Here is a 25,684-nt window from a genome sequence, read left to right as displayed (position 1 = left end):
CCAACTGCTTGAAGCAAACAGTTACACAAACAATATACATTTGGAGCTACTTTCAAGTGTGCAGCTCTCTGACATAGGCCAATCAATACTTTAAAGGGGATCTATTATGCTTTTTCATATTTTCTAGCATTTCTGTGTCAGATGATCATATTAAAGATGACCAAAGTTTGAGTTAAAAGTATTAAAAAGAAATCCCTGTGAGCCAAAACCTCAGACATCCCCCAGCTGGCCTTGCCCACAAAGGAACATGCAGACCTATCCCTGCAGCAACCTAGTAAACACATTAGACAATGGCCAATCAGAAGACAATGGGCTCTGGAGTTGAGGGTCTCAAAAAAACAGAAGCATAAACAGTTTGTTTCAGACAGATGCTGAAATGAGGGCCAGCATGAAGAGCCAGTATAAGATAGAAAATACTTTTTTGAACTTTGAATCATGCAAAGCCACCATACAGGAGTCACAGAACTACAATATAGGGCTGGAAATGCAGCATAATAGGGACCTATTATGCTGCATTTCCAGCCCTATATTGTAGTTCTGTCCTTTAAACAATCAACCTCAAAAACATCCAACATCTTTTCACTGATTGCTTGCTCTCTTCAAAATGCATGTGCTGGTTGCCTGTCCTTTTTATGCGAGTCCTTATACGACTAGATTGGAAATCTTGATACATGCTGAATTTGAGATGTGTATAAATATTACACCATAACACTTTATTAAAAATTTTAAAGCAACCTCCAAGTGGGTACCTCCAGGTCTGAATGGCCAGCAGGGGCGACTCCACTGGTTGCAAAACAAATTTCTGTTGTATAGCAGTCTGTGAGAAAATGACCGTACTTCTCACTTGATTTATTATCTCAGCAAACACTTTGCTAATGGGGTTATGGTCTCAATCACTAGTTTCAAGTTTTCAATACAGCACGTTGTTCATTTTGTAATGGATGGTCCCATTAAGAGGAAAATAAAGCAGGGTATGCTTTAGGGCGTAGGTACCTTGTGATTGACAAGTTGCAACCACAGCGACCTGTCAGGTGGAGCAATGCGTATCCCTCCCCAGCTCCACCCTCTCATCCAGATATGGTCAATTTGAAAGGTAGTCCCTTGTGGTACGTTACTTTGACAGTCTGACAATTTCAATCAGTTATATTATGTCATGAGTATTTGATTTATCAAGTAACTTACCCACCAATGTTCAAGTTAATCTATGAACTCTCTCAAATGCAGTCTCTTCTGATGTTAAACTCATGCATATGCATTTCACACCACAGAACAAAATTACTGTCTCAATATGAATTGTGAAAATGTGAACAAAGCAGGGTGTCGCGGTAAAACAAGCATGTGTACTCAATCAACATTATACGCTATGCCACATAATTGCAAGGAAAGGTCAAATCTAAACTGGGATTTCTGCATAGACACAACTCCTCCTTCATTCCTGCCACTAGATTTACAGTTGTCCAGGCAACAGTGTTGCCTTTACTAGATTATGGTGACACCATTTACAGATTAGCCTCTAAATAGTGCTCTCGAAATGCTTGACATTCTATACCATTCTGCAGTCAGATTTGCCATAAGTGCCCTATATAAGACCCACCACTGCACGGTATATTCTTCTGATAATTGGCACCCTACTACACACAACGTAGAATACACTGGCTTATTCTACAAAACCCTCCTTGGGCAGGCCCCTCCTTACCTTGTAAGCTTATTACACACATCATCCTCCTCCTTTAACACATGCTTCTCTTGCCATATACTGTTAAAAGTTCCTAAGGCAAACCAGGCCTTTGGCCGCTCCTCATTCCAACATGCTGCAGCAATGGACTGGAATGCCCGACAAAAAGATTTTAAAACTAGACACTTTCATCTCTGGATCTGCTTTCAGGAAATCTCTTATAGATATATTTTTTCAGATGTCTGCAGTTGTTTTACAACCTAATCCTTTTAACAAATTGTCCTATGTGTTTAATTTTAAAACTCCTTATGGCCTGTTTATCTTTCTAATTCATTCATAACTTTTTAAATTGTGTTCCATACTGCTTCCACTATCATCCTATTTGATGATGTGTTGCCTTTGCAGCTCTGTTTCCCATTGCTGGTCTAGTTTGTTTCTGTTTTGTTTATATGTTGTCTCATTAATCTGATTGTCCCTGTTTATCTTGTTTTCATACCCCTTTATTTCCACGTGTCACGCCCTTCTTCTAGCGCGGCCATAGTTGTAAATAGGAATTTATTTTTAATAACTAACTTGCCTGATTAAATAAAGGTTAAATAGAAAATAAAATAAAATTTTAAAACAGCAAAACTCCAAAAGTGGTGAACCATAACAACCATTAGTATTGTTAAATTATTATATTTTTATTTTATCTACTGTTGTATTGATTCTTCTTATCCCAGAATGACAGAGCCCTACCACACTTTCTGTTCACGCTGCGGTGGGGGTGAAAAAGCAGGACGAGAGGGACGGACAAGTCAGTCCATCAATGTGTTTGGCCCTCTGGGTTCAGATGGAGCTGCTTTGGCTGTGTGCGATAAGAACGGGCCCTAAGAGAGATCCCCAGGAATTTCCTCTGGGGGTGTTGCTTTTAAATAACCCTGGACACACAATAGCCAATGAAAGAATGGAGGAGGAGATGAGCGGAGGTTGGTGGGTGGGGTACGCACGCAGCCATCTGAATGCAACCAAAGCTCTCTTTTTCCTTTCTTCCCTTCCTGCCTTGCTGTCTCCCTCTCTTCCCCTCAGCCTGTCTCTCTCTCTCTCTCTCTCTCTCTCTCTCTCTCTCTCTCTATCCAAGCTCCCTTCAGATTGAATGAGTGCCTGATAAGGGCTGTGATTATATCGATTTGGTGTAGGGCCATCTCCACTGTCTGTCCATCTTCCTCCCCCCGCATGGACACACAGAGAACACACATCATTGTGAAGCGTGTCAGAGGGGAGGGCAGAGCATTTGCAGGGGACATAGGAGGCCATCTCTGTTTTGAGTAAAGATGCTGTCTAAAGGTAAAGGGCATGTCTACATCGTTCGTCAACACAAAGACATAGTAAAGGACATTCTGCAGCATCATTCTTGAGGTGGGGAAAAACCTATATTGTCATTAAACCAACTATGTACTTATGTGAGGTGTATCATAGTTAGAATGAATAACCTAGTATTATAAGTGAGCATGAATAATGAACACATGGATCAATTCTCTAAATATTAACATGCAGCTTGTAAAATCTAAAACCAAAAACTACATTACAGACATGTCAGATTACTCCATTCAAAAAGCCATTGAACAAATCATGACAAATGCCTGCTGAGGCCGTCCTAGGAGGATTCAATGATCAATTCATCACCAGAGGACAATTCAGTACAATTATCAATCTTGATACAGGAAAGGCCTCACAAAATATTCATCCTCATGGCACCCAATTACCTGGAGCAGAGCCCTGCAACGCAAAGAACTCCAATGCCCTTCAAAAAGTATACTTGAAGCCTGCTACAAGCACGAGTAAAGTGCAATTTATACTTCTGCGTCAAATCGACGGTGTAGGCTTCGGGGCTACGCCGTCGCCTTACGTGCACCTCCTCAAAAATGTAACTACACGTCAAGTCGACGCGGACCGTAAGCTCTGTGATTGGTCGGCTGTTTAGCCTCGCAATGCCTCCGAGCCGACCGGAAGTACCCCGCGCTTTAAAGTAACATTTACTAGTGGCCAAAACGGAGGCTGTAACACAGTGAATCAATATATCTGACTGTGGCAACCCGAGCGAAATGTTTGGGGGTGTAATTGCAGAATGACGGACAGACCTACACACAAGTATAAATGCATGGCGACGCAGGAGTATAAATGGGCCTTAAGACATGGAGAATGTATCAGATTTAGGTTTATCCATTGTCTGCATTTGAGAGGATTTCTTTTTTTTAAAAAGTGGTTCTTAGTGTGTGATTGTAGCCGTCTTTGTTCTTATCAATAATCCCTAGCAACAAAATGTGCCCTACATCACTGTGTGTCTCTCTGGCTCAGCCACTCTGGCTGGCCTAGATCTGAAGTGATGGTTGATGCAGTTTCTACAAGTTGGGTGTCATTCAGATCCTCTTCCAGCATTCATCTTCACTACAAACGAAAGCCTCAGGCCTCAGTGGAGCCCCGGAGGCAGACGTGCCAGACAACTTCTTAGCTGTTGCTTGTCTGGCTGGCACAATGTAACTGTAGAGACGCAGGGGTACATGAGTTTGTTAAGCGTGTGTGGGTGTGTGAGTGGGTGTTACATGTGTGATCTGTTGCGATTAATTTGGTCTGGAGCTGACATAAATTTATTAAAAGGAACCTCTGGAAATAGATACTGTATACAGAGATACTTTTATTAAGCGCATAAACTGTTTAAATGCAGCGTGAGAGAGAAGTAGAAGATAGAAAGCACAGTTTGCCATTTAGCTGGAGAAAAAAAGTACTTAAAAAAATATCCCAGCAGGTCAGTCAATTAAGCTGCAAATTCCTGGTTTACTGAATTTAAATAGTGTTTTTAATTACCGATAGGCCTCAGTCTATTCCTGGTGTATTTCCACCATACTTTCAAAGATTTAAATAACACTTCCTTGTTTCTATGTAACATAAAGCACAGAACTACGGTGGTTTTGCTTTGCAAAAACGAAAACACAAACGCATTGAGGAAAAAACAAATGCAAAAGGCACATCATAACAATGGAAGTGACCAACAATGGATGCTGACAATGAAACGGGCCAACTATTATTACCTTCACGTTGAGTAGGAAAGTTCTCGCCCATTTGAGAAGTGAACATGTTGCACGCAAGCTTGCTATGATTAACTTTGTGATTGTCACAAATGATCAATGCTGTGTAATACCTTTATATTTTCATATATATGTACACGGCCATCTAACATTAGGCTATTATGAAGCTAGATATACAGTAACATTACATTATTTATCTTACGTTTGTCAGTCAGATGATTAGACTAACCTCCAGTACTTTGGATATGCAGTTTGTTCAGCACATCTCAGCCACTGTACAGATCTAGCTTCATATGAAATTGAGAAGACTTACATATAACCATTGTTGAAATAATAATAAAAGATCAAACAATGGATCAAATGATCATATGATTGATTGATTTTATGATATTAAACAGTATATCTGTTTAGTGGAATCACTGTGATCAGTAGATGTGTAGATATGTGTAGGTCTTTTGGACACTTTTCAATTTCAGTAAACTTTGATGCACTAACTTGCACCATTTCACCATCTTGACAGGTCAGATCTTTGAGGAAACGGAGATTGTAACCAAAAAAGAGAAAAAGGTTTCTCATTATATGTCACGAAGCTTTCAGCACCAGCTATATAAAAAGGACTCGTGAATGAATGTACCCCTTTCTGGTATGAGGGCTTCCCAATGTCGATGTGTTTCTAAATGTAATTCATCTAAATCACACTGAGACATGTCTGACTGTCTGTGTCTGAGTCATACCGCTGAGCAGGGGCTGGTTGCGTCTGTGCATGGCGGGCAGTGGGCCCAGGCGCTCTAGCCGCTGGTTCAGAACTCTGCCCAGATGGCCCGTGTGGCGCAGGCTGCCGACGGTCACGCTGTGCAGGTACACTGGCTCCACAAAGTGGCTCAGCAACGCCCCCTGCAGGCCCAGGATGTTCCATCTGACAGGACGGAGGAGATAAAAGAGAGTCGAGGTCAGGTCAGTGGAACTCAGGAATAAAAAGTAAAGGCAGATAAAAGCCGAGTGGAAAGGAGGAGAAAAGGCAACAGCTGGGGGGAGGGAGACAGGTGGGAAGAGATATAGAATCGGGGGGAAGGAGGAGAAAGGGTAGAGATAGGCAGAGAGAGGAAGGGAGAAAAAGAGAGAGAGACAGATGTGAGAGCTTCAATGACAGGTAGAGACAATTTGATCATTATCTTGATGTGGGACGTGATGAATAACAGCCACTGGACGGACAACACACACAGCCACACACACGTACACATAATCTGACACCAACGTCCTCATCTCCCACTTTCCCTGGTTTAGAGACACAAGCCATCATCACAACCAACAACAACAACAACAACACTGCCAAAGGTCAGTACATCAGCATTCATTACATGGAACAACACATTACCATGTGTGCATTCATCAGTGCCATTGAGGTTAATGCACTGCACACGTTTCCGTCGATCGCTCACTGCTAGGGGCGATCACCTTAGGATTTGTTTAGGGAGATCCACAAGTGACACAAAATCACTGCAGGGCTAATCCTGCCAGCCACACTGACGCCTGATACTGTAGCCAGCTGGTCATGTGCCACCTACTGTCGAAATCCCCACTATTTAACCAGCAGATGCTAATTTATGGATGGAAAAATGATAATTACCTTGTTTATTATCATTCCTGCCCTTCATACAGAGAGAGATAAGGCCTGCTGTGTGCCTGAGCTGTGTACTCACCGGTGCACAGGACTAATCAAAAGCTCAACATTATGCTACAAATTTTTAGATCATTGTTCTTTTTGTTAATCAATGTCTCTTTATCATGGTTGCAATTACAGCGGCTGCTTGTTTTTTTTTTTTTTTTTTTACTTAATAATCACTCATTATGGCTTCTTTGAGTAGTCAATTATCATCAGTGGCTTTCCGGGAATGACTAAATGCGCTCACGAAGCAGCGGCTGCCTGCCTACGCCTTACCTGCAGTCTGTCACCAAGATCTGTCCTTCCCTCTCAAATAGAGAGGAGGAGCTTTATTCAAAAAGCACACACACTCACGCACAACCTCAGTGCTCCACCAAAACAGAAATAGTTTAGCCTGAAATATTAATTTACCCAGAAAGCGACACCGTGAATCAGAAACATCTTCTAATCTCATGCAAGAAAAGACAGCCATCTGGCCTGGGTGTGTGAATTTAAAGAGGAGAGGGGCGGGGGGACCTCCTCTCTCTCTCTCTCTTTCTGTCTCTCTACATCTATCCTTTCTTCCGTCCCCCGGTAAACGCCGACCATTAAAGTAATGTGTTCATCTGCATAAAACTGCAGTGGAATTGAGAACATCATCGTTATCTGAAAGCCATTTAGGCCTCTCAATTAAATCCAGCTGTCGACTTCCAATCAAATATTAGCAAAGGCGCTTCGTTGGGCCTGGCTAAAGAAAACAAAAAGATGATCATCAGGTGAAGGAATGATAGGGTGTGACATTGCCCATTATCAAAAATGTTTATGATAAGAGCAAAGATCCTAAAATCCCCGTTGGTCAAAGCTGAACTAACTGTAATAAAGTGCAGAACTGAAGGAGATGGGGAAATAAAAAAAGTAATGGGAGGTTGCAAAATGAGTGTGACAGAGGACAAGAAGAGCATCCAGGGGATCACTTTAAGACTGCAGCGGTGTGTGTGTGTGTGTGTGTGGCTGTGTTGAGTCTGCGGTCCTAAGCTCCTCTCAGTTCCACCCTCCACCCTGACCTTGATAAACTGGCCCTTGGTGACCCACTCACTTTAACGACGGCCACCCATCATTTACAGCAATATAAAAAAAAACAGAAAGAGGAGGCTGTGGAGCAAAGAGAGTGCGTCTGCTGGCTGGCCTGGTGGGATAGAGGGAAGAAGATGGTAGGAAGGAAGAAAAGCAGGGTGTCCCTTCTCCCTCCCCCGTCACTCTATTTTTTTGTAAAGTAATTGCTTTCACCCCCGTTGGTGACCTGGGTAGATTTAATCACACCATCTCCAGCCCTGGCCAACTGAATCAAATTGGTCAAATTAACAGCGGCTCCACAGGAGACGGGTTAACCTCTCTCTCTCTATCACTCTCTTCTTCTCTCTCTCTCCCAATGTGTGTGTTTTTTGCCAATCCATTCACATACACAACAGTGGCTCAGCTGTAGTCTTGTATGGCTCAGTTGGCACAGTGCGATGCTTACTAAGCTAAATTCATGGGTTCAGTTCCTGTTGTGGCACCGTCCTCGCAGAGGCAGAGACTATATTAAAAATGGATTTCAGATATGTTAGAAAATGGGACATCAAGGACGGAAGTAAAGAATTACTGTTGTTGAATAATTTTATTATGTACTTGTACTAGGGCTGCAACAATTAGTCGACGTAATCGACCACGTCGGCTATAAAAATTCGCCGACGTGAAATTTCATTGTCGACGCATCATTACATAGATGCCGTTTAAAGGAGAGGTAGCAATCTTCATATTAGGAACATTTCTGGTTGTTTACTTCTAACTGCAATGCACTACAGGAAGTGCTGGGGGCAGTATCGCTTCCACTGTCTGCCATGACTGCTTGACTTTAAGATAACCCACGAAGAAGAAGCTTTCACGAGAGAAGCGGAAAGTAACGGAGAAAGAGGCGAACAGCAGAACGACTTTCGTTTTTACAAGTTTAGTACGCTATTTAATTGCTAAATACACGTTTGAGCGGTTTTGAGGCGAGAAATCAATTGTGTAGAATTTGAATATTGGCAGTTTTACCAAAGTCGATGGCGAATCGAATATGTGCTCAAACGTTTTCGGGGTTGAGAAGCTCCACAAGTGCCCGCGAGGTTAGCGGTGCCAGTCACGTCCACAGAGCCTGGTCCCAGTTACTCAGACCACTGCAGCAGTAACAATATGTTCATTTATTTGTGGCGGGCTGCCACAATATCAACGCTGACTGCCACATACTGATTTTTTTTATTTTATTTTACTAGGCCTATTTAAAATATTTTTTGATTGCAGATGAGCACCGTTGGAGGTACCAGATGTGCTCGGGTGGTTATATCTGCTCGGGGGCCTGCGCCTGTCTAACGTCACGTGAGGATGTGCTGCGCGAATACGCTACGGTGTAGATATCAGATGTGCTCGGAGGCCTGCGCCTGCTGGTAACGTCACAGGACCTGGCCAAGTTAAATGGAAAGGATCTAGGGTGACGTGTGTAAAGTTTTCTTCCTTTCTAAGGGTGCGTTCCGATCGCCCTGTAGTTCCCTGCTAAGTGCACTGCACAGGGTATTCGGCCATTTTAAGTGAGATTCCAAACCGCAGGGAGCACAACATGTTCACTGCAAAGGGCACTGTGAACTGTGTAGGGAAGAAGGGAACAACGGTTCATCAGTTCGCAGGAAGTTGACAAGAAAGATTACCCATAAGCCTTTGCGCCTCATAGGAGCTAACAATAGAGCAGACCACAGAGTTTGTATCTGTAATTATTGTCATTGTAACTAATGTTATCGTTATTTATATGATTATTTCAGAGGTTAGGTTACCTAATAACAACAATGCTCATATGAATCTTTTTAAGAATGACGCTGCGTATCTTGTAAATTAATCCAATCACATTCATTCACAAGTTACATATATTTTAATAGAATATAAATAGAAGAAGTTATGGAAATATAAGTTTTGTAATTGTATCAGTTTGTTTTAACATATATTCAATATTTAATTTCAGTAAATGTCTACAGTAGCAGCGGGTATCCGAGGTGTTTACGTTACCAGGGTAACACACGGCGGGAACTGACGTGTGCTTTGATGATGTTGCAGGGTATTCCGAATGGAAGAATTTTATCGAGGGAAGTTCCCTTAACCGACATTTCCTGAGAAGGGAGCAGGGAGTACTGTTTATACACTGAGGATCGGATCGCAGCCTAAGTATCAAGGATGTTCGTTTACGCTCAGCTGCCAATTCCACACCTGCGCCATGTGTACCACAGGCGCTCTCGCGCATCAGTGGTACGTAACGTGTTGGGCAGTAATAGGCCTACTGCAAAAGTACTTTTCCCAGTAAAGAGTAATGTAACGGATTACTATTATTTACAAAACAGTTGTATTATTACAGTTACTAATCCAAGTAACGCTGCACTACTGAACGCACCATCCCTGACGTGAATGCGCGACCGCGCTGCAGCTCAGCGGCACCGGACTTTATGTTGTTAAAGGCAGCTGTTAGCCAAGAAGCTAAAGGACAACTGGAGAACAGGGAGAGAGACGTATTTTCAACAGCTGTAAGTAACGTTATTGCCATTACTGTGTCACAGTCTGAGATGCAAAGAACATTGTCGTCCGTTGTAAACTTTGTGCGACCAGCAAAAAGTTTTCAACCGAACAGTTCTACATTTCTACTTAGGCTAATTTAAGCATCAGCTAAAGCAACACAGCAACGTGAAACTCAGAGAGAAACTCCGGCCGCTGTTGCCAGTGATGCTTGGACTCATCGGGAGAGAGTGGCGTTATAATAGTCTATCACCCAGCAGTGGGCCTAAATAGAGTCGCTAATATTACTTTTTTAGGGAGTAGGTCTATAGCCTATGCTAAGTAACTAATAGGTAATATTATTTCTGAGTAACTTGCCCAACACTGAGTTGACAATAAGGATCAGATAAATTGGGAATGTTTTGATTATTGCTTGTTATGTCTAATGTTTACTTTGACTTTGTTGTCTAAGTCTTGATCACTCATGTAGCCTATACACTTTGCTGTGTGGATGGTTGCTTTTTAAGTCGTCCTTATGTTAAAGGTTTTGGCACGTTATTAATTAATTTCTTGTGAATGGTTGTGACAGGGTTTAGGCTATATAAGGCCTTTTCACACGGGTCGCTCCGCGCTCCTCATCAACAGACAGGCAAACAATCGCTCCGCGAGGTAACCATGGCAACGGCTTCTGTGTGACTGGCGCGATCCCGTTAAACTGTCGCGGTCGCTCACGTCTCACGCACACGCCCGCCCGCTGCCAGAGTTGAAATGTCAAACTTTTTCCTACAGTTTCCAACAGATAGAGACTGATCAGCTGTTTGAGTTTCCTGAAGAATATAAGTGTTTCTTTATCAGTCAGACCACCAGGTCTTAAAACAGGCAACAACCTTTGCTGCTGTCTCTTATTCATTAAAAATCATCTATTAACTTCAACTGAACTAATTTGAAAGTTAGTAGTTACATTATTTAGTTATAGACTCAATTATTTCATGTTTCATGTTGCACATCTAGCTGTTGAAGTTTGGTAAAAATGAATACAAAATAATAATTATTATAGAGAGGTTGCGATGGTGCAGTGGATTAGACCCTTGTCTTTGATTCCCACTGCAACACATCCATTAAATAAGATATTGTCATGGGTCCTGCTTTACCTTCCATGTTAGAGCCGCCGCCAGTTTAATCAGGGTGTCAGGTGGTCTCAGTATATTTTCCTGCTTTTTTGCCCTTTGCCAATCACATGCCTGTTTTGGGAATGTGTTATATTTAAGTATAACACTATAATCACTTTGATACTGTGGTACATTGTTGTCTTTGATTGTGGCCCATTTATATGCATTATGTTTAAGCCACATAATTTAACTCTGCAGACACAAGAACAAAGGTTGAATTATAATTCCTAAAATGAAACGTACAGATATAATACTCTGTTCTCATTTCACACACTTCATTGGCCCGGCAATGGCATCATTTGTTTTTGCTGTTCATGCCAGACTCACACCTTCTCTTTATTTGCCAAGTGCAGCACTTAACATCATCGCATACGAAACCAGCAAAACGTGAATGATTCATTGACACATAATGAGCTCTGTGATGACAGTTTTAGGTTGCCTTTGTGGGGGAGTTAAATTCAAAAGCCATTAGTCCGCTGACCTCAATGCCGCCGTTTCCTCTTTCCATAGGTTCTGCAGAACAAGAGGTAGGACCCTCACTGGGCCTGAAAAAGTCCAGCTCCCTTGAAAGCCTCCAGACAGCTGTTGCCGAGGCAACCCTGAATGGTGAACTCAACGTCCGCAGGCCACGCTCACGGATCGTCAGGGGCCGTGGCTGCAATGAGAGTTTCCGAGCTGCAATTGACAAATCATACGAGAAGGCTGGTGTCACAGCGGCAGAAGAGGAGAACAGCATGGAGATATGTGAGTGTTCAAACATTAAGGTTTTGTTTCGCAAGACTGTTTAGTAGAGTTGTGGATAATAGATTAATACAAAGAAATTCAGTCAGTGGAATATATTCCAAGTCAATACTTCCCCAAAGCCCTTTTAGAATGGCAGGATTCACTCCCAAGTAAACTAGGTTAGGTATCCCTACTTGCTAGAGAGATGTGTGTTACAAAGCACATCTGCAATAAGCGTCTAGGTTACACACTCATTAATATTCAGACAGTTCATGTTGAGTGGAATTGTTAGAGACTGCGGTGATGTGTTTTCCCAGGAGCATACATACTCTAAAGTGCATTGCCATGTTTTTCAACAGAATGCATGCAAAATTTCTATTGTTTACCCAAAATTTCTATTGTTTACCCACATGGGCCAGGGTCCAGTTGTATCCATTTTACACACATGTATGTGTAATTGCAATTACTAAGTTTATAAATTAAATACTACTCTGCTTTGGGATGTGCCAGTTAGTTTTGGCACATAACAATGTGTAACTTTGCCAGGTTTCCTCACATTTGTTTTCCTGCGTACCTGACTGGGATTGAACCCACAATTACCTTACTTTATTCTCAACTATGAAGAAAACATTTGAAAGGAAAGGCATGCCACCTTCAGCGTGAGTGAATATATCCATCCATAGTTGGTGTTTGATGACAAAAAGACATGCGTTGGATATAGAGAGACAGCCGTCTAATGTTTTCTGACAGGTAATAACGCTGCAACACCACAAGAGTAATCACCAGATATAAATTTCCATTCACTATTAAAGACCTGGAAGACATTTGAAAAAGAGGGAATTATTTGCCTGAAACGCTTTGTTCTCATAAGCTCTGTCGGCAAGCCACTAAATACAGTCTTATCTCGGCAAAGAAAAATGGGGAAAGCAACCGATTTCCCCTGCCGCGGTATATTGCATTTTCCCCCATGATATTCAAATAACTCTGTTTTTCAATTTAGATAAAAGCAGCCAGTCTGTGCTCGTCACTGAGGTTAATAGTCAAAGTTGACAGATAAGCTGCTGCCTTCCTCTGCTCCCAGACTTTTATTTACATAAAATAAGAATGTGGCATCACCCAAAGAAAATGTGTCCCCACAAGATATCCTGCTGGGCAAAATGCACTTCCCCTTGTGCTACTTTGTGTTGCATCGTTTGAGGAAATAAAAGAGAAAAAGAAAAATCTGCTCTGCTGAGCTAAAATCCGTTCTTTTATGTGCTGGAATAAGACTGGCAATTTTACTTGTCTGTCATAACCTTTACTGACAGGCCATCTTAAATGTCCTTGATTATTAAAGCAGGAAAGTTTAATGGTTGTTTCTCTAAAGTGCCAAAATGTTTCCTGTGGTTGTCTGTCTCTGCAAATTATCTTTCAGTCTCCTGACACTTTCATCAATGCTTCTGCTGTCATTTAAGATTGTCAGCCAAGTCTTTTTCTTTTCATTTCCATTAAATTGCTGTGGATGGCCTCACCTTTTGATGTCTGGTGTTATAGGCTTTTGTCTTTTTTTCCCGTTAGGAGATAGATTGTTTTTCTGTCGTGCTTTATTTGAAAGACTCAAATGAAGGTGAATGGACGGTGAAAAAAATTGCATTGAATTATAAAAATGACACGTCTGTTTTTGTATGGCCTCCTTCTAACTCGATATGAGGCCTTTGGAAGAATCTGATCACAAACAAATGCACAAACATGCCCATGAGCACACACATACCAAAACACATGGCCCCTGTCCTCTGGGAGCATCTGGATTACAATGTTTAGTATGTTATCTGCAGCTTGGCACTATTAAGTGGTAGCAGCATTAGCACTCTTGCTAATCTCATTCATTTAAATAGCCAGATACAGCTCACAGCTGCTATTTGCTGTCGTTGCTCTTAAGTGAATGATAAGCAGGCAGCAGATTGAGTGATAAAACTGATACCCATCCAGAACCTGCTCCCAAATTTGTGGAGGTAGAGAAAGGGAAGGGAGGGGCTGTACACAGCAATGAATTGCATAATGGAGCAGGTTTAAGCTGCCGCTTTGCTCTCTATTCCTGCCATATAGTCCCTCATGTTGAGATTTATTTTCAGTAATTTCCTCCGAGATGTGAGCTGAAATAAATAGCTGATAGCTCCACAGTTCACAAGAGAAAACAAACCCTACTGTTTCTTGAAATGTGACTCTAGCTGCTCCACCCTCTCGTAGTCTGTCTCATCCCATATGCCAAAAATCCATCATGGTCTCCCCTCCCTCTTATTCCTTCACGATAAGCGCTTTGCTCTCCTTAGACAACAACACGCAAGACTGTAATAAATTGTCATCTGAAGGACATCTACCTCATGCCTCAGAGCCAGAGATACAGCATAGACAGGAACTATGCCGATCGCGAAGTGAAACACATGTACAATTAAGATCCCTAGGAGCCTTTTTCAAGATTATTTAAATGTATAATTACTGACGGATTAATTATATTTTGCACATCAGTTCTGATTAGATGTGATGGAAACTTTGAGTTTAATCAACCCTACATCACCTAAGGAGTTTGGTTTCAATTTGATGTCTGGGTTGAAATGAGTTCAGACATAAATGAAGAACCAGATTCATATGACTATCATTAAAGCTTTCACTTTTTGGGCATATAATTTCTATAAGAAATGCCACAGAAAATAGAAAAAAGATATTTGAAGACATTTGAAATAACTTCAGGCTGTCAGCATAGTGAAAATGTGTTCAACTGAGTACTATTCTCAAAGGGTGTACAGTATAAATATATTTTGCTCTAATGAGGCGGATAAATTCAGTGTGTTTTGATCAAAGCTGCCATACCTTGTGGGACACAGCTTTTCTTTTAATGATTTATCTGATGTTACCAGCAGAAATAAGTGATGCTTTGTAACTTTAAAAATAAAGTGGAATTGTTGCAGCTTCTGTGATCCACAGGGAGTCAAATGGAAGTTATAGTTTTTGCCTTTATTGACTTACACTTCTATATCTGTGTTTGTGAGTGTGCTGTTCTCTTTGCCTCTCAATTTCTATATATAACACCCTCTCCTTCCTCCCTTATCTCTTCACTCCAGTGGACGAGGACACAGAGGGAAGTTCCAGATCAGGTCGTGAGTCGATGTCCACCAGCGGCGACCTCAATGTGGGCCCTGGGCTGAACGGCAACCTCTCCAAAGATGACAGACAGAAAGATCAGGACAGGGCTGGGGGGAAGGAGAAGAAGAAACCTGAAAGGGAAAAAGAGAGGGAGAAAGACAAGGACAAGAACAAAGCCAAGAAAGGCGTGCTGAAGGGCCTGGGTGAGATGTTCAGGTAGGAATGAGAAGGAACTCCGGTCTAAATCCTAAACAACCTCCCCTGTGTTGCCCCAAGCGCCAATCCCTATCTGCTTTATTTAATTCCACTCAACACATTCACCACTCGATCATACAGAATTTGAATGCATTCTCTGGATGTTGCCAGTGCTAATCAGGGACTGTTCTCCTTGAACCCAGGGAGATGGAGGGAGTGGATGGAGGAGGGGGGTTATCGACCTCAAGGGCCTCTGGCACTTTTGAGACAGATTATTTTTAATAAGGGCAACATGTTTTATTCATAACCCCATGTGCACTCTCCTCCTATCCAAACACGTTAACCAGCGGACAATGTTCAGGACCCATAAAGGGTGCTAGTATGGGAGCTGTGATTTGGTTCTTGGGATAAAAGAAGTTTGGAGATGATAAAATCGACTGCAGGTTGGAATTGTTGTCTGTGACCGGTATTCTCAGTGGCTGGCTCGTCTTGTGGTTGTAAGATTTTAGAGGTACACTACCTTGGGAGACCATGAAGGATGGCATAATTCTGCTGTCAACATCCTTTTGATATTCAAGTTAATATCAATGATCTAAAGAAACTTTCACCTACTGCAGGTCTAGCTGCTGTAGGTTGCATTGTGTGATCACCTCATATACCCCAGGAAGTTTGAGGCAAATACGAACCAGACACCTCCGCTGGCTCAAACTTTGTGGTTGTTAGGTTTGTCTTAATAAAAAATACATAATAAAATAATTCCACTGCCTCTGATCTTGCAAAAACACCAGTTCTTTAACCTAAGTATAGTGACTTTGGAACATATACTGTGTACATAAACAATAGTAGGAGAAATGTGCAATGAGCCTGTAGATGAAAATAAACACCGTGCTGGTATCCATTCAGTATCTCTGCAAAAAGGAAAATTAGTGGGGGAGTCACATTAATTATTTCAATTCTGTGCACATTTGAATATGGCATAAATTAACCGTGGAGGCGGTGCGGGCCGTTATCATCGTAAGTTGTTTTCGTGTGGATTAGTTTAATGGGATTAGTTAGCGTATCGCGGCACACGGCTCGGTAATGAACAATGAAGACGACAAGTGTATTTTGAGGTCACGATTCAGGAACGCAGGGGGCTCGCTTATATTCCATTATTTTTACTCGACTGTCTTTGCATCCTGTGGTGTAAATGCATAATGACTCAAACAGACTCACATTCTGTCGCATAGCAGGCGTGAGCACATATGTGGAGACACATTCACAGAATTCACAGAATTACACAAAGAGGAGGTTGCTGGATTAGTAAATGAAAGTGGAAATTTGAGCCACAGGTTTGACACTCAATCAGTGCCGTTGGTAAACCTTTTTGAGTGTCTATGTGCAAATCCTTATAGGTGGCTACTGGGTGATTTTAGCTGTTCACGTGGGCCCTCGGCATGCCCTCCTCGGCCTCATCATCGTTCTTCATTATCTTTGAGTGCCACCGCCACTTAAGAGTTGGCACGCAGCAGGCCTTGCTGACACTCCCCCTTGCTCCATGCATTTAACGCCAGGCCCTGTGCCTCCTGAATGCAAAGAGGCAGCCTCCAGGACCAGCATGTTTCTCTGACTCTCAAGCTTTGTCTGATTTCTGATTCTTTCTGCCACTCCTACTCCTTGTTGATACCTCAAACAATTTTCTACTTAAAAGTGTGACAGCTCTCACACCCACGCGCCTCTGTCCTCTTCGATTCTCTCCCCGTTCTCTCATAATCCACCTAACAGGTTTACAAAGTTTGAGATGGCAAGGAACTGAGGTGAGAATGAATGCGTCCCGCCGGATACAATAACAAACTTTTTTCGTAAAGAACAAAACTAAGTGATGTGAAATGCCTAGCGGTCAAAAGGGAGGAGAGGGGAAGGATGTGTTGTGTGTCTCACTTTTAGCGATTCTAGCAAAAGTTTTGACAGTGATTTCCAAATGGAGTTTTACTGTGGTTGGCAAAGGGTTTGGCTGACAGTAACTCAACACTCTTATGAATAACTGATTGAATTTACATTAGCACACTTCGGATGTGAATGTCTCACCATTGCATGAAAACATCAAACAGGCATCCTGATTGGGTTAATCCTTTGTAATGCTCATCTACGTGGTTTTCATTTGCATAAAATGGATGGGCAGGCACTTTTTACTGCATTTCTCACACATGCATGTCTTACACTCACATTCTCCCTCTAAGGAGATTTCAAGGAGTTTGCAGCGCACTGCAATTTGAGCTCATTTGCATGTGGGACTTTGGACAGCCAGATGAACGTGTAGTGCATGTCTGTTTAATGGAGAGCCTGATTGGGAGTGCATTAACATCAGAGCCAGAGGAAAGGAGGATGGCCTAATATAGGGTGAGATAGAGGGAGGATAGAGGGAGAGACTGTGAGTTAAACACTGTGAGTGCAAGAATGACTGAAAGGGTGCGAGTGCGTGATGGAAAGAAAATTGACTGCCTAAAGCCCAAAGCAAAGAAACTGCAGTGCAAAGCCCCAGCTCCTCTGCCTTTCTGGATTCATACTGTACCGCCTAAAGGATGGCAGACTGTCTGGTTTACAGTCCTGTACCATCCAGTAATGAATAGCTTATAATCTTGAATGAATGGATAGCAGTGTCCATGCATGCATAGGATAAAAAACAGCCCTAGGCACTTTGACTTGTTATTTCAAGGATGTCTGTTGCTTGCATGTGTCACTGTGTCCATGTCTGCATCCAGTGGTATATAGGGGACTACAAGGCAGTGCATTATCCCCTATACCATTGTATGAGATTATTCATGTCATTTCTAGTGGATAAAGAGTGATCATTACTTTCTGATCCTATCAGCTTTGTTTAGATGTTGGAAGCTTTGCCCAGGGCTCTGTTAGCATGTTAGCGGACAATGATGTCTCGACCAGGCCTGCTAGACTCCCTTCAACATCCCTAATGAGGTGTTGTTTATCTGCTTTGTGACTGACTGACCTCCTCTATCCTCATCTCCATCTTTTGATGTGTCTTGTACGTGTATGTGACCGTGTTGTGTGTATGGATATGCAAAAACATACCTATCCTGTCTCATTTATTAAAAGCTTGTTCATTTGTTGAAAGAAAATGAAAATTCCTATTTCTACATCTAAATATTTGTTTTGTGTGATTGTAAATGCGTTTTTAACAAGAATGCATCATATTGTAGGAAAAATACAGTAGCATGTAGGAGAAAAGCAAATAAAAATGGAAGGCAGGGTTGGGTTGGGGAATGGGGGCCAGAGTGGTGGTGGTGGGGGTTGGGTTAGGGGTGGAAGGAGAGAGTGAGCGTGTGCACTGGAGTGAACTGGGGCACCAAGGGAGAGTGGGGAAGGAGGATGAAAAGGATAGAGGGAATGAGAAAAGAAGAGAGCTTTTCACAGCAGCAGTCGTGGCAGTCACGGCATCGTGCTACTGTCTGCCTGGAGGGAGGATTGAGGATCTTTGGTGATTTTGTACATTTTGTGTGTGTGTGTGTGTGTGTGTGTGTGTGTGTGTGTGTGTGTGTGTGAGTGAGTGGTTTGAAGGGGTATGTGTGTATAGATGAAAAGACTGTGTTAATGGGCTCTGGCATCACCCTCACCCTTTCTCCCTAGTGCTTCCTCACCCCCCCCCACACACACACACAGTTACCGTTACCCCTATCCCCCACTCTAACCCTCCCCACAAATCTGATAAGTGGCATGCCTCACGCCGAGCCATCAGCTGACACTGGAGCTCAGTGTGACAGCCGTGCATCCCCACCCCTTCTCCTCACCCTCCATCACCCCAGGGACCTCGTCTGCCTTCTCCTCCATGCAGATGCAGCCCCACTCAAGGCTGCAAGGAGATATGCAGGAGAGAGGGGTGTGGAGTGGAAAAGAAAGCTGGGAGTGCTGGGATGCTTTCTATCCTTCAATCTTTATTATTCTTAGGCAGTGTGAAAGCACGCTGGAGGTTGGCACGAGTGTGTGCGTGTTTGCATGCATTCATGAGTATGCATTGAATATAGATACCATGCCATGAACGCATGATTGCCTTATGTGCGGCATAAAAGTAGGTTGATAGCGTGTTCCTGTGCCACTCCGTGTCTTCATACTATATGATTCTTTCTACTCGTAACAGCCAACAGCTGATGGCGGGTAAGCTGGTTTGATCATTAGTACACCAACATGATACATGCATTAGCCTGGCTTTTTATACACTCATGGCTGAGAGCGTGCCTGATAGAATTGATAGAACTTTCTCAGTACAATGCAACCCTCTTCCCCTCCACCTTCCCCAGCACTCATACAAAAGCTCACATATGCTTGTAGTATTATGCCACAGTTGATTTGGAGACAGCAATTAGCCGCCTCCACATGTGGGCCCTGACATCTGCTGAATGTAATCTGAAAGAAAATGATAATTGTTCTTATTTAGCTCTGCCTCACTCATCATCGTCTGTGCTGAGGTAGTAAAGGCAAGCACAGGGCACAGCGTCAAACTGGAGCTTGAACGTGAGAATAACTGGCAGCTGGAGTGAAGTGAAGAATAGCAGGAATGCAGCAAAATATAATTACATGGAACATAAATAATGTATCACACCATGGACTGTGGCTGATGATGCAAGAATAAACATCAGCCCACAAAGGTTGTCGGTGATTGGGGAAATTGTAGTCTCCAAGTGGGCAAGGATTCACTCCCTTGAAGTGCCCGTGAGCAATAAAGTGTCTTCCTGTCAGCTCTAGGGGGCCTTTTGTGCTGTTGGCCCTGACCTTTGACTTCCCTGTGGAGCAAGCTAAAGCAAAGTGAGCCACAGATTTCCCTTGTCATGGATAAATATTTCAGAGGGAACTCAGTAGTGAACTTCGGCAGCTCTTGGCAGCTTTGCCAAGTGCAAAGTCATACCTCAATATCACCTTGAAATGGCTGTACAGCTAAAAGAAATATCATGTCACCGAGGGCGCTATACAGAGAGGAGGTCAGCTTTTTCAACTTCTTGGGGAAAAACATGTTTTTGGGAAGAACTCCCCCCTGCTTCTTCAAAGCTGGTGCAAGATCCCAGGACTTTAAAGGGGTAATTTTTGCAGGGTGAACGCCAAACTCTCTCACAAAAATGTCCTCTGAGTGTGACATCCCATTATTCTCCTGCCAATCATGTACCAAAGAGGCCCAGCGGGGGCCAAACAACAAACAACAGAAGTCCCCCACTGAGAAGATTAGCACCACTGTCACAGAGTGCAGCGACAGGAGATGAAAACAGTAAAACAACAAAACTCGTCTGTACTCCAGGTTAAGGCAAGTACAGCTTTGTGTCTGGTGGCCAAAAATTGGATATCACTGTCAATTTTTGGCGGGGGGAAGCATTTAGACATGGGGAGAGGCTGAGTGATAGGATTAAGGAGGGGGGAGGAAAGGATGCCCTGCGACTTTAGCCACCACGCAAGGATGAGAGATGGCCTTTTCAAGCCTCGGGGTGCGGAGGGGGGTCTGGCTGTCCGGCTGCACTTCCTCTGCTTTTGGCCACTCGATGCAAATGTGATTGGGCAGCACTGGGCCTCTATCAGACAGCCCTGAAGTAATTAGGTTTAGAATGATCACGCAGTGCTCTGAGAGAGACCTTGAAGCATGGGGAGAAGTGGGGAGGCTGGTGTGTGTGTGTGTGTGTGTGAGGAGAGGTGGTGTTGCACGATGGAGTTAATTGAATCTGAAATCTTGTCGGCCTGAAATGAGATCCACCGATGTCTCTCACGCTGTGTCCCAGGCAGAGGGCTGCAAACATGACTGAATTCATAAAGTGTGTTATTAAAGAGCTCAAATTAAGTGTAGCGCTGCACCCCTCCATACTCTACCAGGCCTGTGACTACTAATGATCCTACCCCAGTGGAATCACACCCAGACCCACCAATGGAAACCCAAGACTCCCTTCTCCCCTCTCTACTTGTCTTTACACTTCAGCTATCTTCCTTACTTTACTCTCCCTCTTTCCCACCCTCGAACGTCTCTCCTTTCATCGACCTTGATGTTCCAAACAGAAACAGCCTGATGCTTCTTAACTTACTCCCTCACCATTTGATATTTGTTTTTCACACTTTGAGACACTTTGATTCTACTTTGATGTTATTTTTTCGCTCTGGCCCGGATTGCTTTGATCAATCTGAGAAACGCTGTTCCAATGCGAGTGGAATCTCAGAGGACATGCGCATTTGTAAATAATGACAAAACATTAAGAACACGTACAAGGATCTGAGAGCAGCACAATCCCGTTTTGTTTTTTTAAATAGTACAAATGAATCACTACTGCCCTCCGTAGTAAACCATATTACTTTAAATATATGTTTTGATGTGAAGAAAGAAAAAAATATAAGTTGAAGTCGAGAAGCAAAGCGTGCTTGATACTACAGAGACAGAGGTGAGAAATGCACATGAGAGAACCTATTTATTTCCCCCTATGTGCTATGCAAATGAACTGGGATGCCTGCAACAGTAGCGCTCATTGCTAGTCTTCTCACCCATACACCAGGCTTAGCATGTAATGAAATAGAGGTCTTTGGCTGAAATGACCTTTCCCATCCACCAAATTCCCGCCTGCTGATGTGCACACACCCTTAACATGTGCATGAGAAGATGGGTAGTGGCAGAGAAACAATCACACTGAAGGCAAGGAAGACAAAAAAAGCTAGGAAAAGGTAATATCAGTCGATGTTGAATTACACTTCTGATTTCCATCAAAGGCAACCAATTAAAGCCAGGAACCGAATTCCTCTTGTTCTGTCAGCGTCTCGACATGTGTTCGGCATGTAAAGTGAAATTGTCTATTTTTTCCTCCTGCTTTTGCACCTCTCTCTCTCTCCCCTACTCTGATCTTTTTTTCTGTTGTTGGTGAGAGAGAAATGGAGATTCTTTTCATGGACGGATCGGGATTTCTTCCCTCCCTATGTTTCTCATGAAGGAATTTAATTGGGCTCTCACTGCCGTGAAGATCTTATACTAAATTGCCATAAACATTACCTAACCCTAACCTCAACTATACCATAGTTGTTATGCGCAGATATTGTGGAAGGCGAGTATTTAAAAAATCTTGGAATTGGACATTAAAGACATTGCCAATGTTATCTGGAGTTCTGCTGAATCACCTAATTTTGACATTCTTGTCAAGGGTTGGTATATCAACTTAACCTTGCTTGTATTTCATGTTTGATTTGTAATCTCTGTCTCATACCAGTGGTGTAGTTAAACCACGTTCCCTTACCACAGTGTTTTATTATGTATTGTGTGTGTGTTTTTTTTCCAAATACCCACCTACTTCAGTGCCATTAAGCAAGTTTTCTTTGTGCTGTAAGTCAGTGTAGTAGTTATCCTAATTGGTGTCTGCAAATGATCTTATTGATCTTGCTGTCTCATTTCTTCAAGTTAAAAAAATATGTATAAATTATTTATAACTTGACTTGAAAAAGGCTGCATCCTGCATGTTTAATTTGACATACTTCATTTCTTCGTAGGTCAGTCTTTCTATTCTATGTTTGCTTTTTGTTTTTTTGCTTTGGACAGCCAGCAGTTTGATCTGTAGTAGACCAGTAGAAAGAAGAGGAGTGTCCAGGGCTATTTATTTAACCCTGCTTGTGATGTACAGTTACAATCCCTGCGATTCCATGGGGTTCCTCTTCTCTCTCATCCTCACTTTACTCACAATTACTGTCACTCTCTCCCTCTTTCTTTCCATATATCCCCCCATCACTCTTCCCTCCTCCTTCCCAGCTGCCCTAGAGATTCATAGTGGCATTGACTGAAAGACCTCTCCCGTCTCCCTCTGAATGCTGGGAGGGATGTATATCACGGATCAGCAGTTCCCCTGTCTTCTTTCTGCGATGTACTCAAATACAATGCTTGGGCCAGCATGTGTCCATGCCTGTATTTCAAAGTCTGATGTCTACCAGACGGAAAACCCGCCTCACTTCTCTTCTCCCCTATCCTTCAGATGAGCATCTTGGAAATCAGGCTTTTCAGTGTGAAAAAACACATCTGTCTCCAGACTCATCGGCATGTAAGTTAGTTGGGAAATAATTGCGAGAAGCATTGATAATCAGAACAGCAACAAAAGAAACCTGCCAAACACAATTAATTCATAAGGTCAACTTGTATCATGACAATAATCATAAGCTCAATTCCCTCTCACCTTCAGTTCAGGTCCTAATGGGTTTAAGTTGTATGAGATGGAAGCAGCTGGAAATGCATCACCAAGCCTATTATCAGTGAAAGTATCTGATCCCTGTGAGTTTCTGCACATCAGTGGTATTTTGTTCAGCTATTCCAAAATGCAGGTTTCCTCTTTTTCCTGCTGTGGCACTTCACCTTCCACAGTTGTTGTTGCCGTCATTAAAAGACCTGAGCAGACTTTGGGTGCTGTGTTTGCTGAATGCAGAGTTTCTGTGTTTGAGGCATGCAGCAGCAGCCTAGCTGAGGATGCAGAGAGTGGCAGAGATCAAAATGGCCCATTAGGAATGCAGTGTGCCGTACTGTATCTAGGTCACAGCCTGAGCCACCTACTGTAGCTCTTCCACTGAGAAACCACAGTGCTGCCCCACCCCCCACCCCATCCCTGCATCTCTGATCTCTGCATCTCTGCATCTCTGCATGCAGTGTGGGCTAGGTTGGTGAAGCATTAGCCAAATGTGAGTGTGTGTGTGTGTATATGTATATGAGTGTGCGAGGTCATGTGAGTGTTTGCTCTGTGGCTGGTAATAGTGAGAGAAAGAAAATGTGCAGAATGATTACGAGTGGTAAAAATGTCAGCAATTTAAATAATACAATATGGCCATCCCTGATCAGAATACACACACACACACATACACACACAAAAGCTTACCCAAACACCTGAACTTCCCTTTCAGCTGCTCAAGTGTTTCTATGTAAATTGTCCTTCAGAAACTCCCTCCTCACTGCGCTCATACACTTTAACAAATGGATGTGTGAATGCGTTCGGACTGTTTATTTGTGTTGTAATGAGAGGCTTTAATCAGGGGTGTCAGAAATTTGAAACGTTCCTTTGAGCGTGTGCACAACACCCCTCCTCCTCACTCCCCACCCCCCCACCCCCACCCACACACATACACACACATACACACACATACACACACACACACACACACACACACACACAACTCAATGATTTATGTGAAACATTAAAGGCAATCATGTTGGGCTGGGCCTCGTCCTTTGTATTGCACAGGCTGTTTGAAATATGGAAAAGCCAAGCTGTCCCTTGATATACAGGCACACATACAGTATACACACAGATGCTTGTGTGTACATGTAATGCTTAAATATGAATAATTGGCACACAGAGCTATCAGATGTATGCAGGTTTTTTTTTCATCTTGCAAACACACAAAATCACACTGACTCACGCACATACATTCAGAACAGTTGCTTTGATACTGATAGCTGTTAGTTTAAAATATTTTGTCAGGTCTCTGCGGCTAAAAAGAACATCTCTCAATAAGAGTGGATTAACTCTGCTGCTGGAATTTCCAAAGAGAAAAATGTCCCATACCCTCCTACACACACACACACACACACACACACACACATTCACATATCATGGCACAAAGTAAACAAAGTACAATAAAATATCTGTGGGATGGAATACTACCCAAAAATAGCCCTGCAGCTCTCTGTGACTGACCATTTTTCACACACATGTATTTATTTAAGTCTAAACCCGTTTCTTGTCTTACTCCTCCTCCTTCTTATTAGGAGTGTTGGTGGTGAAGCTGGGTGGTGGGGTGATAAGCTCTCATGAGGCTCTGTTTTTCTTTGGCTATCTATGTCTCCTAACAACTAGACCAGCGGTGGAATGTAGCTGTTGATCAGGCCTTTGGACACAAGTACATTACAGACTTGGATATCTGAAAGTGTGAAGAGAGGAAAAACAGATGGAAGAAGACCAGTCTGGCAGAAATAACAGGAAATACTAAGTGACACGGCAAGAAAATAGATGAATTTAAATTTGAAAACAATTTTCTTAAAGGGAAATATAGCATCAATCCATGCATCCCTCAGCCAGAAAATCTTAATTTTCATGCAATAACGTCTTTATGGTAAGCAGGTGGGGACAGCGATATTGGATGAGAAAAAGACAAGAAATTTAAATAAAACAATCAAGAATAGCATAAGAATCATATACCTGTAGATTGATACTGTTTTTCTTTTTCATTATTTTAGTATGGTGAAAGACCACATAGAGCGTTACTAAATCTGAACATCAACAACAACATGACAGTGTCTTCTTTGCTCAGCTGGGAGACCTAAGAGCCGTAGAAGTTTCTGGTGAGAATCATTTCTCCTCCGTCTCACCCATGGCACAGTCCCCCTACTGGGGCTCGGCCTGATGTCATGAATAAATGCATGTCATGCCTCCATGGGGCGGGACATGCCGCTTTCTTTCCCGGCATGAACCATTTCGACTCCCATCCTCCCTCCTCGTGTACCTCTCCCCACTGTTTTCACACTGTAGCAGGAAGAATTAGCCTGGCTTCCTTCCAGAGCTACAGC

General features: G+C 42.7%; 1 protein-coding gene across 1 annotated transcript in view; it reads left to right on the top strand.

The window, feature by feature from the left end:
• The window catches only part of LOC123979295 (partitioning defective 3 homolog), a 387,436-nt gene that overhangs the window by 263,871 nt on the left and 97,881 nt on the right, over positions 1–25,684 (top strand). Inside the window, exons 18-19 of the mRNA XM_046063165.1 lie at positions 11,614–11,847; positions 14,925–15,162. Of these exons, the coding sequence (XP_045919121.1) occupies positions 11,614–11,847; positions 14,925–15,162 (472 nt within the window). The remainder of the gene's footprint in view (positions 1–11,613; positions 11,848–14,924; positions 15,163–25,684) is intronic.

This window comes from Micropterus dolomieu, linkage group LG01, assembly GCF_021292245.1.
Source record: "Micropterus dolomieu isolate WLL.071019.BEF.003 ecotype Adirondacks linkage group LG01, ASM2129224v1, whole genome shotgun sequence".
Taxonomy (NCBI): Eukaryota; Metazoa; Chordata; class Actinopteri; order Centrarchiformes; family Centrarchidae; genus Micropterus; species Micropterus dolomieu.
Note: the sequence above shows the minus strand (reverse complement) of the source record. Positions and strands in the feature narration are given on the sequence as shown.